The sequence below is a fragment of the Mesoplodon bidens genome (assembly GCF_964165515.1).
Source record: "Mesoplodon bidens genome assembly, chromosome: 16".
NCBI lineage: Eukaryota > Metazoa > Chordata > Mammalia > Artiodactyla > Ziphiidae > Mesoplodon > Mesoplodon bidens.
This window is the reverse complement of record NC_138173.1, coordinates 24,498,490-24,519,013: the sequence shown is the minus strand read 5'-3', so window position 1 is coordinate 24,519,013 and position 20,524 is coordinate 24,498,490. Positions and strand designations below refer to the sequence as shown.

Genomic DNA, 20,524 nt, shown 5'->3' with positions numbered 1-20,524 from the left:
TAGGAATTAACGCCAAATCTCGGGTTGGTACACCTTCCCCGATCTCATATAAGCTCAAGAGTAGTCGCCTTGCCCGGCAGAGACCATTAAATGACTTGCGGCAAATCTCTTCCTTCAAAAGTCTGACGTTGACCGCCAACCCTACTTCCAGCCAAGTCGATCCTCCTCCGTCCAAAGGGGATAAGCAGCCACGGGTTAGCGTGGGCCCTCGCGGCTGGGCCGACCGTTCGGAAGCACCCGATTTTCGGAGGCTGTGGGATGGAAAAATAAATCCAGTCCGGGTTTTGTCTGCGCGGGGCGACCGGAGGGCTGCGAGGAATGGCTCGCGAAGAGGGGGGCGGTAGTGGAAAATACACAACACAAACAGCTCGCGCCGGGGCACGGCAGCTGTAGGCCCGGAGCGCGCGGGCCCGATCGCCGGCCGCATGGAGCGAAGCGCGGCCCGCGGCTCCGGGGCGGCGGCGACGGCGGCGGCGGCGGCAGCGCGCCGCTCGCTCACACCCACCCCCGCCCGCGGCCGCCGCGCCGCCCCGCCGTAGCCGCCGGCCGCCGGCGTCCCCACGGGCCGGTCCAGCGAAGGCGGCGCCCGCGCTTCTGCAGCCAGTGGCAGCCGGCGGCCCGGGAAGGCGGCCCCCGCAGCCCCCCGCAGCCCCGCGCCCCGGGCGCCTGCGACCACAGCGGCCGCCCGGGGAGGAAGAGGAGGAGGAGGAGGAGGACGAGGGGGGGAGGTGACAAACTCCGGCTCGGCGCGGCGGCAGGCAGCCCGCGGTCAGGCATGCAGGCGCGGCGTCTAGCCAAGCGCTCCAGCCTGGGCAGCCGCCGGGGGAACGCCGCGCTGCAGCCGCCAGGCCCCGCGCCCACCCGGGAAGGCGCGCTGCCCGGGCTCCCGCCCCCCGCCCCGGCCCCGGCCCCGGCGCCGGCCCCAGCCCCGGCCCCGGAGAACTGGAGGCCGCCACTGCCACCGCCGCGCAGCGCCGGGACCGGCCCCCCTCGGGCCGCCGGGGCCGCCGCCGCCTCGTCTCCGGTGCTGCTGCTTCTGGGGGAGGAAGACGAGGACGAAGAGGGCGGGAGCAGGCGGCGGAGGGGGCTCGGGCGGGTGCAGGCGAAGCCCCGAGGGGGCGCGGAGGAGGAGGATGACGACGAGGAAGACGAGGACGAGGAGGTGGTCGTCGAGGTGGTGGACGGCGACGACGACGACGAGGACGGCGAGGAGCGCTTCGTGGCCCTCGGCCCCGGCCGCCAGCTCCCCAAGGGCCCGGGCCGGGGAGCATTGAAGGTGCGTGCGGGTTGCGGGGACTAGCGCGCGCGGGACCCTCCTGCGCGGTGAGGGGACGGGCCCGGGGGCCCGGCGCGGAGCGGGATGAGGCCGGTACCGGGAACCGCAGAGGCCGGGCCGGGAGGGGTGTGTCCGGCGGCCCGGGCGGCCGCGCGGGTAGAGCTAGGGGGCTGATGAGCTCACCGCTCGGGCCCCAGCACCTTCACCGGGCCGCCGCTCCCACTTTCCTCCAAGGCCGAGGCGGGCGTGCTGTCTGATGTGGGTGCGGGCAAAGGACGCTTCTCCCGAGCGAGGCGGGGAACTTGGCGATGGGACGAGGTAGGCGCCGGTCTGCGCCCGGTGGGGACGGGCGAGGTAGGGAGGCAGTGAGGTTGTAGTCCTCCCCGAGGAAGCACGAGTGGCCCCCTTCCCCTCAATCTGAGGACTAGACAAGCTCATAGGAACTAGCAAACAGCTTCTCTTGTCAATCTCTCAACCCCTCCTGCCTCCAAGAACAATTGTGGAGGAGTTTCCGTCAAAAGCGCCTGTGAGGGAACCGGTAAACCCAGAACAGCAAAAAACCAAGTCCCGGTGTATACACGCATTTTGCTGGCAGCTTTTGGCAATGCCGCCCCGCCCACCCCGCACCCGCGGCTTAAAACTCGACATTGTTTAGCACTGGGGTTTTCCCCCCCTCCTCAACATAGAAAATGGGGAAAAAAATAGGAAACCAGAGAAAGTGGGGGGAATTTGCCATTTAAAATAGACGTGAGTTTCTGCTGAGATTTCAAGCAAAGGCCCTTGTGTACTGAAGCACCGAGAGATCTTTCCGTTTGTGTATCTTCAGGAGATAAGGGCTTTATTATTACACAACTGACTGGCTGGGCTTTCAGGCATGTGATTGGCCAAAGCAAACCACGTTGAGGTTCTTGCACAGTGTATGTTGCTAAGAAGTTTTGAGGGCAGCAAGTGGGAAGCAGTGGAGTGAGTGATTTTTCTGAAGAGTGGTGCTTAAAATCAACTGGATAAAATTATTGATAGGAGTTTTCAGAAGATATTGGTATTTCAGGAAGAAAAACACATAAACAAATGAGCTTACTAGTTAGAGACTATGAAAAAAAAATTTTCAGGGGCTTGTAGAAAAAAGTCAGCTCCTCAAAGCATGAAACTGCAGTTCCAAAGAAATGTTAAACATCAGCATTTAGAATAGCCCCAGAGTAGACTTGGGCACAGATTTCTTTCCTAGACCACCCTGGAAATACCAGCTCTGGGAGTGAGAAATTTTCAGCAAGTAGTCATTTGGGATGATAGTTTTTGACAGTTGCTTGTTGGAATCCAGACCATGACCACCATCATTACCGTGGTCTAATAAAAAGCCCGCATTGTATGGCTACAGGATATAGCTGGGTTTGGAATTAAATCACATGACATCATTGACATTAAGGAACAAGAGTAGTGACTCCTTAGCATTTTTGTTCAGAAATACTGAAAAGATGTCTTGTGTTTTGGACAGTGGTTGCACAGTTTGTGATAGAAAAATTGATTATAATTTATGGTCCGTGCTCAAAGCAAACTCAATGTAGGAAAAAAAAATCAAATCTATAAAAATAAAAGAACTAGGGTGTGATCATTCACACTATCAGAAAAGATTTTTCACATCTCCGAGCAAATTTCTGCTTAATTCTTTCAAAAGGGGCTTCATTTTATTTGTTGTGGTTTGCCCATAACTTTTCAGGAATTTATATATTGAGTAGTTTGAGGTATAATTTTTATAATCTTTTACTGCTTTAAAGCCATCTTGACACTGCATCTGAAGAGGTATTTCTGATGAATAAAATAGTATCATCTTATTCTAATGCATATATTAATGTCAATATCTTATATATATTTAGGCATTCATTTATTCACATATTTATCAAGCACCTAATATGTGCCAGGAACTATTCTAGAACACAGCAGTAAGCACCTTCCAGATGCCCACATCCAGCAAGAGAAGCCAGAGCAACAAGCAACCAAACAGACAAATAAATAAGCATGGCGCTTGAGATTGTGATGCATGCCATGAGGGAGATAACGATATCTCAGTGTCTAGGAGGAAGGAGACAGCTTGTAGGGAGAAGGCCTCTCTGAGGAGGGGACATTTGATCTGAGATTTGAGACGTGCAACTTGGGAAGATCTTTCCAGAATAACAGTTGCAAAAGTCTTGAGGTGGGAAGAAGGAGAAGAGGATGACTATGGCTGGAACTTGCTGGAGATATGTCAGGGAGGCAGGTAAAGGCCAGCGACAGAGCGCCTGGTATGTCAGGGAGGCAGGTAAAGGCCAGCGACATAGAGCCTGGTGGACCTTTTTAAAGTAGAGTAAGAAGTCTTTGGAAAGTTTTAAACATACAGAATGGTTTGTATTTTTAATAAGGTCATGCTGTGTGGAGTATAGAAGACAGCAGGGAGGAGCAGGGGTCCAGTTAGATGGCGATCGTTGAAGTCCACATGAGAGGCGAGGGCGGTTTGGACTAGGAGTGGAGTTAGAGAGGAGGGAACAAATTCAGGATCGATTGTGAAGATCCACCTGCAATAACTTGCTGATGGATTACGTGGCAGGGGAGAGGGTGACAGAAAGAAGGCAATGCAGGATGAGGCCCCAATGTAAAGGTTGGCCAAATGTGCCATTTGCTGAGATTGGGAAAACTGGGAGAACAACAGACTTTTGCGAAGAGAAAAATCAAGTCTTCTGTTTGGGGCATGTTAAGTCTGAGATGGCGCTTAGACACCGGCATGGAAACTTCAAGTAGGCGGATGGCTGTAAGGTGTAGAGCTGAGAGGAGAGGCCACAGCTAGAGAGAGAAATTTGGGAGATGTGTTGATGTCATTTAAAGCTGGGGATGAGAAAGAGAGTGCAGCAGGCCAGAGGACAGCCTTGGGCCAGACTCTGGGGCACAGCACTGTTGAAGTTTGGGTGTGGGAGGAGAAGCCAGCAAAGACGATAGAGAAGCAGCAGCCAAACATGTCAAAGGAAAACTAGAAAATGGAAAGTCCATTTAGATCCAAAAGTAGGGAGTAATGAACTGTGTTGAATACCACTGGGATATGAGTAAGATAAGGACAGAGACATATTCATCTGGATTCGATAATATGGAACGTATGGGTATCCGTAACCAAAGAATGTGAAGTCAGGGATGCAACCCAAGTGGGCTGAGCAGTGAGTAGAGGCAAAGGACATAGTGAAAAACTCTCTTGTTGGAAAGGAGAATAGAGAGAAGGGGGAGAGAGCATATGGTTTAGATTTTTTTTAAGATAGGATACTGTAGACTCTAATGTAGTGACTACAGCATGTTGGGAATGATCTTTTGTGTGTGTAGGAAGTGTATTTGTTTTCTGTTGCTGTGTAACAAAGTACCACAAGCTTTTTGGCTCACAACCATTCTCCCGGTATCTGTGGGTTAGGAGTCAGGGCCAGGCTTGGCTGGGTCTGCTGATGAGTCTCACAGGGCTGCAGTCAAACTGTTGGGTGGGCTGTGGTCTCTTTGGGAGGCTTGACTGGGGAAGAATTCAGGTTGTTAGCAAAATTCATTCCCTTGCATCTGTAGGTGTGAGGATCCAGCTTCTTGCTGCCTGTTACCTGTAGGCTGCCCTCAGCTCCTAGAGCCCCTCTCCCCCAGCGCCTCTCCCCCACCCCACCTCTACTCCTGCAGTACTTTATTACATGGTTTCCTCAACATGGCCTCTTACTTCATCAAGTCAGCAAGGAGAATCTTAGCCCCTGTCTGCTGGCAAGATGGAGACTCATATAAGGCACTGTAATCACAGGAGCAGTACTCCATCATCTTTGCCATATTCTATTGGTTAGAAGTGAATCATGGGTTCCACCCACACTTAAGGGGGGGAGATATGCAAGGGCATGAATACCAAGAGGTGAGAATCATCGAGGGTTACCTTGGGGAGGAACTGAAGATGCAGAGAAAAGAGGGATGAGTTCAGGAGGAAGGTCCTTAGAAAAGTCACAGGGCAGGGGACCTGGAAGCCAAGTATAGGGATTGGTCTTTGACAGAAGCAAAGACCCTCCTTCCATTGAATTAGGGAGAAGGTAAAGAAAGTAAGTCCAGATGTGGGTAGTTGTATATTGGACGGTGGTCAGATGAAGTAGTATTCATCTGATGGCTTCTGTTTTCCCCCTGCAGCAGGAGGGAAGGCCATCAGCTGAGAGCAAAAGAGATTTGGGATAAGAGCTAAAGCCAGGAGGTAGTGTTGTGGGAGAGCGGGAGGGCAAGTGTACCAGGGAAGTCAAATAGAGTTGCTAGACAGTGTCAAGGGCCCATCTGATGTTTGTGGTTCTACTTGTACAGTATAAGCAGTCTGTCTGGGTATGTGATTTTCCCCACCTTCATTCCATTGGCTCAAGCATAGAGTGATAGTAACAAACAGAATGCTAGCTGATGTTTATTAAGCTATTTAATTCCTATGCTAGTGCAAGTCTAAGTGTACAGTCTCATTTAAACTTCATTACATATCCCTGAGTCAGGCATTATTATATCATCCTCATTTTACTGAAGTGATAAGCAGTTTACTTAAAGATACACAGGTGTTAGGTGGCAAAGCAAGATTTTGAGCCCTGGGCAGTCTCACTCCAGAGCTAGGACCATTAGGCCTTACACTTCACTGTCTCTTGGAGACAAAGCAGAGAGCTGGATTCAGCAGAGATGCACTTTAGCCAGGTGGGTGAGCAATGACAAGAGAGAGAACACACTGTTGACGAAGTTGGCACTGCTGTGACTGTAATGATGGACTATGGGATCTAAGAAAAGTAAGGGCAGGAAGGAGCCATGGGCTGGTAAAAAAGTCAGGGGTCAGTGGATTGGAGAAAACAAAGAGGAATCAATAAAATCATTGAAAGAATGGGAATGAAATGCAGGACAACTTGGGTTCCAAGGTGATGTTAATATGAATGAATATTTGCTGAATACTTATAAGCCAAGAACTGCACTAAATAAATGCTTTCTATGAAGGAGGATCTTCTGAGAAATTATGATTTGGGAATCAGTATTCTCCAGCTGAGTGTACTGACTTGGATGTGAATTAGCACACTTGAGGCTTCATGGTCACAAGCAGAGCCCTGGTTCACATCGATAGCCTGTGCTTTTAATCTCCCTCTATTTATTTGTGATGTTTATGCTCATTTATATCCAGGAGTATTTGGGAAGGCTGAGGAAATAGAGGAATAGATGCTACTAAGTATCTGAGATGCTTGATTACTGTAATGGCTGCTAATTTGGGCTTTAAATGAGACAAGAAGACAAACTTGGTATTACACAGTTTTCAATTTCTGATCGAAGAAGCTTACATATTTATGGGCAGTGGTAAGATTCCACACCCCCCAAAAAAACAAAAAAATAGCCTCCTGGGCCCTTGAATGAGGAACACCAGGTAAATAGTATCTCCAACCAGAGCTTAGTCATAAAGTTTAAAAATAAATAAATAAAATACAAGGACACTGTCAAACGGAGGAAGGATTCTAAAATAAGTTGCTACTCAGTGAAGGCAAAACAGTAGGAGGCTGAGATAACTAGGCTCAGGACTGTGTTCTGCGATGCCCTGTATTAGTTATGGACAAGAGCCGGAGAGTCTGAAGGGATTGATAATGTAGTGTCATAATAAGGTTAGGAGAAACCTAGACCTGAAAGACCGCTATTAGTTCTATCAAGAGTTCATCTATTGGAAAACTGGGGAGAAAGTTTTTTTTTTTTAATTTTTAAAATACATTTATTTATTTATTTATTTTGGCTGCATTGGGTCTTCGTTGCTGCGCGCAGGCTTTCTCTGGTTTTGGTGAGCGGGGGCTACTCTTCTTTGCGGTGTGCGGGCTTCTCATTGCAGTGGCTCTCTTGTTGTGGAGCGTGGGCTCTAGGCACCCAGGCTTCAGTAGTTGTGGCTCGTGGGCTCAGTAGCTGTGGTGCACAGGCTTAGTTGCTCCATGCGGCATGTGAGATCTTCCTGGACCAGGGCTCGAACCCATGTCCCCTGCATTGGCAGGCGGATTCTTAACCACTGCACCACCAGAGAAGAACAAGGGAAGAAAGGTGTTTTTTTTTGTTTTTTGTTTTCTTTTGCGGCACGCGGGCCTCTCACTGTTGTGGCCTCTCCCGTTGCGGAGCACAGGCTCCGGACGCGCAGGCTCAGCGGCCATGGCTCACGGGCCCAGCCGCTCCACGGCATGTGGGATCTTCCTGGGCCAGGGCACGAACCCGTGTCCCCTGCATCAGCAGGCAGACTCTCAACCACTGTGCCACCAGAGAAGCCCAGAAGAAAGGTTTTAAAGTGAGATAATATATGTCAAAGTGCCCACCTTCAGTGCTTAATAAATATTAACGGAGGGGAATCTGTTTCATGTGTGCCAGCTCTTTGGGGTGGTTAGCACATCTATTAGACTGCCTCTGGGCTATCAGATGGCTTTAAGAAGCCTTTGGCAGGGACCAGTGCAGCAAGCACTGAATTCCAGTTTGCTGATAAGTATGTGTGTTGCAAATGGTCTGCGTTGGCTCGAGGGGAAGGCATGTGCTTCTGATACCAGGCAAAGTTGTCATTCACTGAATTGTCGACTGCCAGACTTGGAAGGGAATCAGAGATTATCTGGTAACCCAACACCCTCTTTCGACTGCTCAGTACACCTGGGACCAGGGAAGGTGAAATGCCTTGTCTGGCTAGGGCTGCTTAGCAACTTAGGTGGGACCAGGATTAGCACCCTGGTCTGCCAAACCCCAAGTTCTCGCCCTCCTTGCTGGGTTAGTGCTTTGTGCCTGGAATGATCTGCAGTTAGTTCGCTCCGTTAAGAGTTGTGGTGAGAGAAATCACAGTTTCCTGACGTGATCTACCACTCACTGCTTATCAACTTCTATTTTTGGAATGCTCTTCCCTCCTAAAGTACCTCAGGGAGAGGTGGTCTCATTTCCGGCTGTGGGAGGTGGGCAGGACCCTCTGTGAATCCTGTCCAGGTCAGTCCCCGTCCCTGTGCAGTTCCCAAGGGACACGTGTGCTCAGAGGATGGTAGAAAATGGCCAATGAGCCCCATTTCATTGTGAACCGAGTTCCCTTCATCTCTGGCTTGGTGTGCCTGGTAGACTGGCCTGGAAGACATAGTTTATACTCAGCCCTTAACTAGGGCCTCTCCTCCTCCACCAGATTTGACTGCTGGTTGAGCCTGCGGTGCCCCATAGCACAAGGGTTAGAAAAGGAGGAAGAGCGAGAAGTCAGCCCTGCCTGGAATCCCCTCACCTGAGCTTAGAGAGGAGGAGCTTAGTGAGGGATGTCCTTGACCTCTGAGAGCCCCCGGAGCCTATTCACTGGTAAACGTGTCCTGGTCACATTACCCTGTCTTCAGAGGAGTGGGAGCCTTTCCCTGCCCACTACAGTGTGCGCAGTCAGAACTTCTGGTCTGCACACAGCAACCAGTCTTGTACCATGGCTTGATACAGTGTCTGCTAAAGCTGAGGAAACTTGACCTTTAATTGTCCTGTCCCATCTCTATTAAGGTAAATGCACGGTTTCCATTAGACTTTCTGAAATATTTGAGAACACTTAAGAGACCCTTATAGCCAACCTTCCAGCCTAGTCGAATCTCTGAAATAAGAATGATTTTCTGGGCTTCCCTGGTGGCGCAGTGGTTGAGAGTCCGCCTGCCGATGCAGGGGACACGGGTTCGTGCCCCAGTCTGGGAAGATCCCACATGCCGCGGAGCGGCTGGGCCCGTGAGTCATGGCCACTGAGCCTGCGCGTCCGGAGCCTGTGCTCCGCAACGGGAGAGGCCACAACAGTGAGAGGCCCGCGTACCGAAAAAAAAAAAAAAAAAAGAATTATTTTCTTTGGGTTTGCTGTCCATATTTCTGGTCTTTCCCTCAGGAGATGTTTATTATGGGCCATTACTTGCCATGTTCCTGATATGCATGTGGGAAACAGCAGTCAGTAAGGCTGACTTCCACTTCTGGGGAGCCTACAGCCTGGCAAATCCCTGCCAGGTTGTCGATAAAGAAGTTCAAAGCCCCTTTTCCTCTTTATCCCCAAGATCAAGGTTACATCTGCCCAGAGACCTTGCTTGGCTACCACAGTTTGGGATGTAATTTTGATATATATCCTAAAACATTTGTAGCCAGTCTATATGAAGAAGATTATATGGGCTGGCCAGGAGGTCATTCCTGAATAGCTAGTCAAAGGATGAGTTTAGATCACCAAATCTGGCAAATAACTTCTGTTGCTCTCATTTACTGGATGAAGTGGGAAGGACTATAACTCTGAGATTCGTGTAGTGGAATTAGAGTGATTAAGTTCTCACACTTCATTGAAGATACTATTTGGAAAACCCAGTGTTATAATTTATACATAGGGGAAATAGGCTGGACTCTAGAGTTTTGAAGGAGAGTCTGTAATTTTAGGGTAAGAACTTTGCAGTAACATACAAGAGGGGATCTCATCTTACAGAAGACCGTGGAGCCTTGAGGTGCAAAAAATTAAAAGGGTTCTGCCTGTTCGTGCCTCCATGAGGACTAAGAGTGTATAGTCTCCATGCTACACATGACAATTTCCAGTGACACACTTGCTTTCCTTACGTTCTTGTCATAATGGAAGGCTGAGCGAAAGTAAAGCCTCACTGATGGGAACTAATTGGGGATGGCTGGTCTCTCCTTGTGGTGATGGAAGTATTCTGTATTTTGCCTGTGGTGGTGGATACACATACCTGCATATGATAAAATTGCATAGAACTAAATACATATGCACTTGCACACATACACAAGTGAATACACGTAAAACTGGAAAAATCTGAATAAGGTTGGTAGATTATATCAATGTCAATTTCCTGATTATAATATTGTACTATTATTTTGCAAGGGTTACCACTAGAGGAAAAAAAAAGTGCTCCAACATTTTAAATTAAATCCAATTTTTAAAGGCAATGTGCCTTGAAATATCATTTAATAAAACCTACAGACAGGATAATTTTAGTCCATTAATATGACCTGTGTAGTGGGCTTGTTAGTAAGATGGGAGGGAGCATGGTTGAGTCAAAGCAGATGATTCCTCTATCTGCCCCCCTCCCCACTGTTTCTGTGTAAATCAAGATGTGAGGTAACAGGCCCTGGGTTCAAATTCTGGCTTCTCCACTTGCTAGTTGCATGGCCTTATCAAGTAACTTGATGTCTCAGTGCTTCAGTGTTATCAAATAAAATTGGTATAATATGGTTCTGTCACTGCCTATTGTTATTAAATATGGCCCACAGACCTGAACTTAGACATGGATGGCAATTTATCTCCTTTATGGTTCCAGAAAAGAATCTTTTGTAAAACTTTGTTCAAAGCTTCAAAATCCTGCAGTTATTTTGACTGTTACAGCCGCCTGCTTGTTCCACACTACCAAGGTATTTCAGAGAGCTGCCTCCTGAAGTGACTTCGTTCATCTGAACTCTGGGGTGTTCCATTGTATCAGTGGTGAGCTTGAATCTTCCCTTTCATCTCAGGAAGCTGTGAGTCATTTATCTACTTGTGCGAAGAGGAAAGAAACATTCTAGCTCTCAGGCTCATCAGTCTGTTCAGATCTATAGCTCTTATATTGGAAAAAACCTGGCTAGTAGCCATACAGGCGGGAAAAGGCTTACCACGCACGTTGAATTATGTGTCTATGTGTCGTTGAAGCCTGCGATGGAAATACAGTGATGTCCCCTTTCACCTCTAACTTGCATGTGGCTGAGAACCCCTGAGGTGTGAATTCGCCCTTTCCATCCTCCTCTGCACTGGTGTCTATGACCTGTTGTGCTTTTGTTTGGTGAAGAACTCACTGTTCTTTGGGTAGATAGGGATGCAGAGCCCAAAGTTTACTTCTAAACTCTTGTAAATACTCGCTTCTACTATTGGGAGATAATCTAGATGGAGGAGAAATGGACTCTGGTTAAACAGCATGGGGAAATCCAGTTAAAAAGAGAGATACAGATTTTTTTTAAGTTATAAAATGTTTTAAACAGAGAGGAAATTGAATGAGTAGTACAACACCCATATACCTATGAAGAAGTTATTGACCATAGATGCCAAGGGCCATTTTGAATTTATAAGAAGGTGAATATAGATTGTGGCATTCACATATTTATTGGGCTACAGAGCCTTTTTTTTTTTTTCTAGAACGTCTTTCCCTTGGGATACATTTTGGGATATAACGGTTTAAAATTATTTTCCTAAATGGGAAATCCATGGATAAGTGGCTTATACTTGGGATAACTTACTAAAACTACATTATTAAAGAAATAAATTATCATACACACAGAGAAAGGTTAAAATATTTTTAGTGGGTCCTGCAAGCTTTGAAATATTTTTTCTCATAAAGCTGCTAATTTCTTCAGTATCAAGTTTCTAAAAAAAAAAAAAAGGAGTATTTTATGTGGTGAATTTTCATTTGTGTATCCGTGAATACCATTCCTGTGGGTGAAATTTAAGAACTGGCAGCAAACCCTACTTCTCTTGGTAAATCAGGCTCCATGATGGGTCTAGTGGAGGAGATAGGAGGTATGAGAAGTGCTATCATGACAGAATTACAAGGTTCCCAGGGAGCAGAAAAACACACGGTGCTGTTACCCAGGCAGGTATATTTAATAATATGTTTTCCACATTCTAGAAGAAAAAAGATTGAAAGTATCACAATTGTTTAAATGAAGAGATTGTATAAATTCAGTAGGAGACTAGGATTGACACATTTTCTGTCAACAACAGTATGACTACTTTAAATAAAGGGGTTAAGCATTTGTGAACACAGTACCTTGTGTAAGGACTCTTTACTGGCTATTGTTCAATATTTATTTCAGTATTACCCAACATTTAATGCATTATCATTTTTAGAGGGCTCTCATAGCTAACTTGGTAATCTTGGAAGGTGGATTTTATTATCTCCATGTTATAGATGTGGAAAATAAGTGTTGGAGAAGAATGGGGCAGTTTCTGTGGACAAAAAAAATATAGAGAGAATTTTTTTTTACCAAATGACATATTTGTCAAACATTTCAGAAAACATTTGGGGCCAACAGATTTAAAAAATAATTGGAATTGTTACCTAAGCAACAATGGAAATTTAAGGAAAGAAGGGCTTTGTTTTGCAGTACATTTTAAATTAAAAGAACATGAAATACGATTTTCTTAGGTTGTCATAAACACTTTCATGTAGCTTATTTATTCTTTGAAAGTCGGCTACAAGTGCTTGCTGAAGAACAAACCTCACTAATTTGTATCAGTTTGGGTTAGGATCCAAAGTTTAACTTAAAGAGCAATTTTTTTTTTTAAATGTAAGCTTTTGACAATGTTTCAGTTAACAAGTTCATATACTTACAACTCAAAACTAGTTTAACAAAATGTTAGAAAAATAGTAGAAATATTAGCATAAGGATCTTACGGCTTATAAAAAATGAATATGTGAAGAGTATCTGAAGGAAAAATAGTCGTTTTCATCAGATATTACTTGCAATAAAAATTATCTCAGAAAAAGGAGGAAAATGGACCTCTGAGCCTAGGTAAGCATACACCGATCACTATAGCATCTTAGAGTGGGAAAGAGGAGGTGGACAGTATGGGAGGAGCCACTGGAAGGTTTGAAATGATCCAAGGTAGGGTTTATGGAAAGGGAAGAGGAACTGCCATGCCTGGTGGATGTTTATGAGGTTCTGAAAATGTGCTCTTAGCCATCTGTTGGGTGACAGCAATATTCTTCACCTCTTTATTCTTATTCTAAAAGAGAGTTCTATTCAAATAGGTCTCTCAACTCTGTATTGATTTTGTCACTTGAAATGTTCTTGCAATCTAGCACAGAGGTTATAAGAGAAAATTCTTTTTACTTTAAAAACTATAACAGAAATGATGAGTAGTTTTCACTGCTTGTAAACTATGGCTATCTTTATGTGTTAAAATTGAGTTATCTCAAAGATCTTGTTTAAATTCAGTGACAAGTTAATGGTTTGACTGTGTAAAAAATTTGTGTGGCAGGTGGTTGCTACTTCATTCAATCCCATGGTTATTTCATTCAACAACTATTCACTGAGATCCTCCTACTCTTTGTCAGCTCCAAGGACACAGGAGAGAAAAGGAAGGGTTCCCCTTCACATTCTAGCTGGAGAGACAGACAGTAAACTTTGCAGATGGTTGTGCGTTGCTAAGCTCAGAATGCATGGAGGAAGAGAAGATTTGGGTTGGAAAGGGGAATCGAGTTCTGTCTTAACTATGTTAAGTGGGAGATGCCTGTAAGACCCCCATGTGGAGATGTCAGGTAGACAGAACTAACGATAAAAATCAGAAGTCATGGGCACATGGACAATATTTAAAGTGATGGGATTGGGTGAGAATACCTACAGCGCAGGTAGAGAAGAGAAAGTGCCTAGGACTGAGCCCTGGAACACTTCAGATGTAATTCTCCATCTCTCTATTTCTCTCCCTCAACAGCTTTCTTATGATTTAATTCAGGTAACATACCATATAATGCTCCCTTTTAAAATACACAGGTCAGTGTTTTCTAGTACAGTCACAGAGCTGTACAGCCATCACCACAATCAAATTTTGGGGTATTTTGTCAGCCCAAAAAGAAACACTGTACCCATTAGTAGTCACTACTCCGTACTGCTTTGTATGCACCTATACTTGTGTTGTTTTACTTTATTTTTCAGTGCCAGTAAGTCTTTATTCATTCATTGTGCTTCTTCAGGAAGAAAAGAAAGCAGGAGGGAGAGAAGGGTTAACATGCGTTAGAAAACAGTAAGAGGAGGGAGAGAAAAGAAAAATCCAGTACAGCAAAGTCAACCATTTAATGAATAAACGCCAATGATGGGTCACCACAGCCCTAGGGAGTCTAGTCTCCTGCAGTTCAGGAAAAAAGGGAAAGGAATCAGAGAAAGAACATAGACAGGTCCTCATTTTCCTCCCCCACTCTCTTCCTTCTTGTAAATTCCAGATAAAACTTTGGTTTCCAGCAGTAAACATGGAGTTGAATTACATCCAGTCTACATCCTATTAGATGATCTTGCATTCACTTTGACATCAGATTCTTGCATCAGCAGAGGAGTCCCTGAGTGCACTGGATAGACTTTCTTTCCCTTCTCAGTCTCCCACTCTGAGTTTCTATGTGGAAGCCCCTTGCTATGGGTTGGAAATGAGGGCTAAAGAATTCCTAGTTTATTCAGGTTTTATGCAAGTCTTTTAGGGTTTAGAGTCATCCCAAGAATTAAATATGTATGTGTGTCTTGTTGTTTGTTTTGGCTAAAGGTGGGACAGGAGGCAAGTTTTCAGGACAGAAGAACTTGTCCAAAATAGGAAGTAAGGGAAGGAGAAGCATGAGAACATAGGCAAGGAAGTCCTGCTTTGTGAAAAGTGGCACTGAGCTTATAGTTCACGTCTTCTGGCCTGGTGCAGACTCTTTTGACAAAAATGCTTTGATTATTTTTCTTTCAATACAAAAAGAAATGTGTAAACAAGAAACACCCCAAAACAACATGAGAAAGACCAACATATTATATTTACACAAACTAGATCACATAGCAGTCACCAAACCAGCCACTGGTGAAGTCCTACAAAGCTTGTGTACCACTTGAGAGAGTTTATTTTAAAATAAAGATTTCTGGTTACTATATTCAGAAATTCTGATTTAATAGGTCTGATTTATGACTCAGAGATGGACCCTTTTTAGAAGCACCCCAAAATCCACAACCACAGTTTGAGAAAACTCTCCTATAGGGAGGGTGGGAGGGAGACGCAAGAGGGAGGAGATATGGGAATATATGTATATGTATAGCTGATTCACTTTGTTATACACGAAAAACGAATATACCATTGTAAAGCAATTATACTTCAATAAAGATGTTAAATAAATAAATAAATAAATAAATAAATAAATAAATAAATAAAAGAAAACTCTCCTAGACCACAGAAAGGTCTATGTCCCCAGCGTAGTGTCACTATTTTAAGGAAAGTTCAAAATCAACCATATGAGGTTATTTGTGAGACAGTGACAAAATATGCTCCTTTTACTTTCCCATATCTTTCTGACAGTGCTAATAACACCATCCAATAGGATGCCTTCTCCCAGAAAAGAGATGTAAATTCTTCTGAAAGCAGTTATACTATAAGCAATTAGTGAGATTTCTTCATTCCTTTACATGAATTAATTAGTGTGTAACTAAATGTCCTGAAGAACCAAAATCCAGAAACTGGAGGGAGCTCAATTTGGGAAGACTGCACCCAGGATGATACACCTCGCCCACTGTTTTCTATTACATTTGCCATATTTCAGCACACAGTGCTCGGAGAGGTAGGTCTGTGCTGCTCTCCCGATTTGTCAGTAGAGTTCTCCTTTCTCCATTAGCTCCCCGGGCACTATTGTTACCCCTGCAGCAGGGGACACTGGCCCTGGAACCACAAAGAAGCTCTTGTTTAGAGGAACATCTGGAAGCCACACAGAAGTACAGAGTTTTGAAAGGTTAAGGATTCTAGTTTTGTTCCAGGCATACATCCCAGGCAGCATGGGAGAGTACAGAAGTTTCATTCTTAAAATCTTGCTTACTGGGGCTTCCCTAGTGGTGCAGTGGTTGAGAGTCTGCCTGCTGATGCAGGGGACACGGGTTCGTGCCCCGGTCCGGGAAGATCCCACATGCCGCGGAGTGGCTGGGCCCGTGAGCCATGGCCACTGAGCCCGCGCATCCGGAGCCTGTGCTCCGCAACGGGAGAGGCCACAGCAGGGAGAGACCCGCATACCACACACACACACACAAAAAAAAAATTCTTGCTTACCTAACACTATCTTGAGATTTTTTTACATGCAAGAGTGCGTGTGCTTACACACACACACACACACACACACACACACACTCACAGGCCTTACTCTTTGTCTTCACTCAGACCCTTTTGTCAACTCTGACCTGTTTTAACCTCTCTGTGTCACCTTCCTGTTCAGGCTGATTTACAGTCATCCGGTTGAGAGGTAAGTCAAAGTCGTTCTTTAGAGTAAAGTTATTCCTGCTCTGGAGCCCTGGAGCCCTGAGATTCCTCCTATACCTGAGAACACAGTATGCAAATGAGGGCCTCTCAGAATAATGTATTCAAAAATACAAAGTCAAAAGAGTTATGTTAAGGAAAATAAAGAAAAAGATTTAAGTACACAACAAATGTCATTCCTACATAGCTAGTACTTTGGCATCGTGAGGGGAAGCATGACCCAAGTGAGAGTTATGAGCAAAGAAAATTGTAATAGATCAGAATGGCAGGGGGGGGAAACCTAGTGGCAGCAGGCCTTCAGGTGGTCCCCCAACACCCTTTTTTCTACTATCATAACCCGTGGCTTAGGATAGTTCCTAGAACCCTGTAACAACAGTGGGTCATAGAGGAGACGAGACACGGAAGAACCCTGCCCTACCCCAAGAGAGTCCCTATCACACAAAGTAGTAGCTTCTTGAACCTATTGCCCTGGTCTTAATGTTTTATCTTTTTATTGATACTTTAGCATAGGACATACATCCCTCTTCAAAAGGAAAACAGCTTCCCTATCTAGGCCATTTTCTAGCCTAGAACCTAAAACCTATGATCAGAGATAAAGAAGAATATCTCATAAAGTTAAAAGAGTCAATTTATCAAGAAGACATAAAACCCTAAATATTTATACACCTAATACAACTTCAAAATATGTGAAGCAAAAGCCTACAGAACCAAAGGGAGAAATAGACAAATCTACAATTATAGCTGAATATTTTAATTACACTCAATTATTGATGGTTGGTAGCAAGAAAATGTAAGAATATAGAATATTTGAACAATACTGTCAACCTAATTAACATTTATAGAACACTACACTGAATAATTGAAAAATACTGTTTTTAATTGTGTAATAAATATTTACAGAGATATACTATATACTGGGGGGAAAGCCAAGTCTCAGTAAATTTCAAAGGATTGAATTAGAGTAAATTCTTTAACCACAATGGAATTAAATTTAAAAATCATTTTAAAAAAGGTCACTAGAAAATCCCCAAATATATGAAAATTGATCAGTATTCTTCTGAATAATCACTTGGAAGAAAGAAGAAATCACAATGGTAATTAGAAAGAGCTTTAATTGAAAATTAAAATGCATCCTATCAAAGTTTGCAGAAGTTAAATCACAGCTTAGAGGGAAATATATAGCTTTAAATCAGTGATCTAATCTGCCATCCAAAGAAGCTAGAAAAAGAAGAGGAAAGAAATAAAAAAAGATACGGTGGGAAATCAATGAAATAAGAAATAAAAAATAGAGAAAATGTATGAAACCAAAAGCTGATTCTTTGAGAAGATCAAATCCTAGTTATACTGATTTTATAAAGAGAGAAAGCACAAATCGCCAAAGTCCAGAATGAAAGAGAGGATGTCATACAGACCTACAGACTTTAAAAGGATAATTAGGACATATTACTTTATGTTAGTAGAGGACTTTATGCCAGTATGTTTGACAGCTTGGATGAAATGGGAAAATTCCTTGAAAAACATAAATTAACAAAACTGACCACCAGAAGTAACAGGATGTTTGAATAACCTACCATCTGTTAAAGAAATGGAATTTATAATTGAGAACCTTTGCACGTGGAAAACTCCAGGCCTGGGTGCTTCACTAATGAACTCTATCAAATACTTAAGGAAGACATATGTAATACTAATCTTACAAAACCCTTTACCAAAAAAAAAGGAAGATGGTATATTCCCAATAAATTTTATGAGGCCAACGTAACCCTAATACTAAAAACATACAATGATATTACAGATAAAGAACATTATAGAATTTCAATATACATAGATACAAAAATACTAAACAAAATATTAGCAAATCAAATCTAGCCATATAAAAATGGATAATACATTATGACCAAAGTTTCTTTTTTTTCTTCCAGGAATATAATTTTTGTTAAATACTTGAAAATCAATTGGTATAATTAACTATATTAATTAGATAGGAAAAAGTCACATGATCATGTCAGTAGATGTAGAGAAAACAAAGTTCAACACCTATTCATGATTTAAAAAAAAATAAAACCTCTCAACAAATTAGAAGTGGATGGAAATTCTTGAATTGATAAAGAGCATATATAAGAAACCTATAACATCACACTTAACAGCAAAAGACAATTTCCTCCACCAATATTAGGAACAAGACAAGGATGTATGCTCTAGCTCCTTTGTTCAACATAGTGCTAGAGGTTTAGCCAGTGTGATAAGGCAAGAAAAATAAATGAAAGGCATAAAGATTAGGAAAAAAAAGTAAAACTGTCTCTATGTACAGATGATATGATCATCTACAGAGAAAATTCTAAGGAATAACAAAACTACCAGAACTGATGAGTGAACTTAGCAAGGTCCCAGTATACAAGGTCAGTTTACAAAAATCAGTTTCATGTACAGCATTGAAAAAATGAAATTTAAAAAAAATGTTTATAATGGCATCAAAATCTAAACACTTAGGGATAAAATTAATGAAAATATACAAAAAATATGTGTGAAATCTATTAGACAGTGATGGGAGTAGTTAAAGAAGACCTAGACAAATGAATTGTCATACCATGTTCAATTAGTAAACTCATTATGGTTAAGATGTCAGTTCTTCACAAGTTGATGTATAGATTCAGTGCCATTCCCAGTGAAAATATCAGCAGGACTTTTTTTTTTTTTTTGCAGTACGTGGGCCTCTTCACCACTGTGGCCTCTCCCGCTGCGGAGCACAGGCTCCAGATGCGCAGGCCCAGTGGCCATGGCTCACAGGCCCACCCGCTCCGTGGCACATGGGATCCTCCCAGACCGGGGCACGAACCTGTGCCCCCTGCATCGGCAGGTGGACTCCCAACCACTGGGCCACTAGGGAAGCCCTCAGGAGGACTTCTTATAGTAATTCACAAGCTAATAGAACATGTCTGTGGAAATACAAAATATCAATATATAATAGAAAAATAAGAACAAAATTGCAAGACTTACTCTACTGGATTTCAGGACTTACTATAAAGTGAGAGTTATCCAGACATTGTACAGCTGGTGATACAGGATAGAAAGGTAGAGTCATGCAACAGAATAGAGAGGCCAAATACAGACGAACATAGATATGGCTTAACAAAGTCACCAAAGAAATTCAGTGGAGAAGGCTTTTCAACTGATGGTCCTAGAAAGAAAAGAAAAAACCTCTATCCCTACCTTGTACCATACACAAAAATTACTTCAAAATGAATCATATATATAAATATAAAAGCTAAAACTTATAAACTTCTTGAAGAAAATAGAGGAGAAATCTTTTCAACCTCAGGGTAGGTGAAGAATTTTTAGACAAGAAAGCACTAACTATAAAAGAAAAAAAATAATGAATTAGATGTTACCAAATTTAAATATGTATGACCATCAAAGGACGCAATTAAGAAAATAGATTAATAATTAAATAGATTTCCTCTGTTATTACTTTACCTGGGACTATCCAAACATTGCATTCATTATGTGCCTACTCTGTACCAGTCCCTTTGCAGGATGCAGAGAATATACTGTTAGATAAGAAAGATGTGGTCCTCGTGGAACATGCAGTTTAGTGGGAGAAATAGACAAACAATTAAATAATTACAATATGAAATGACAACTGCAAGGATGGTGAAAGTATAACACTCATATTATGGTTTTCATTTTACAAATGTAGAAACCTGGCAGTGGTTAATAATTTGCTAAGTTGCAAAGGCAGTCTTAGCTCATATTTGCTGACTCCTATTCTCCCCCTTGCCCTCTACCTTTTTTTTTTCTTTCCATTCTAAGCAAAGGGAGCGGAATTTTAAACTTAAGCTTAGTGGCCAGGATCAAGTAGCAAATGGTATTCATGCTTTTAGTATACTAGGAAGAAAAATGGAGTTGTAGCTATTTAAAGAAATTCCATTTCAATGCTGCTGTTTTAAAGCCTTGTTTTAAAGTTAGTTTTTCAGACTATGATGTCGACATCAAAGTTAGGCAAGTTTCTCAAAGGATATTCTCTTGCTGTATAGTGGCCGGTGAGTTGCAAAGGAGAGCTCTGTTCAGGCAGCCCGTCTAATCTTTGCTTTGCTAACTAGTTTCAGTGTATCCTTTTTTTAAAAGCTGGCAAAGTTAACAGGAAGGTGCTGGGAAGTAGAAGTAGAGAAAAATATAGGACTTGGAGCATATCACTCGGGAGAGAAGACTTTACTTTTTAAAGTAAATGTGTAATGGGAAATGCATGCTTTTGTCCTTTTTTTTTTGCGGTATGCGGGCCT

At 43.4% G+C, this 20,524-nt stretch overlaps 1 protein-coding gene across 4 annotated transcripts in view; it reads left to right on the top strand.

Moving 5' to 3' along the window:
• Positions 1–679: 679 nt before the first annotated feature.
• ZNF704 (zinc finger protein 704) overlaps positions 680–20,524 on the top strand; it is a 218,643-nt gene continuing 198,798 nt past the window's right edge. For all 4 annotated transcript variants that reach the window (XR_014017819.1, XM_081258804.1, XM_081258803.1 and 1 more), the window contains exon 1: positions 680–1,276. Coding sequence is in view for 3 of the 4 variants with exons in the window: in XM_081258804.1 (XP_081114930.1) it covers positions 776–1,276 (501 nt within the window). In the remaining variant the exon portion in view is untranslated. The remainder of the gene's footprint in view (positions 1,277–20,524) is intronic.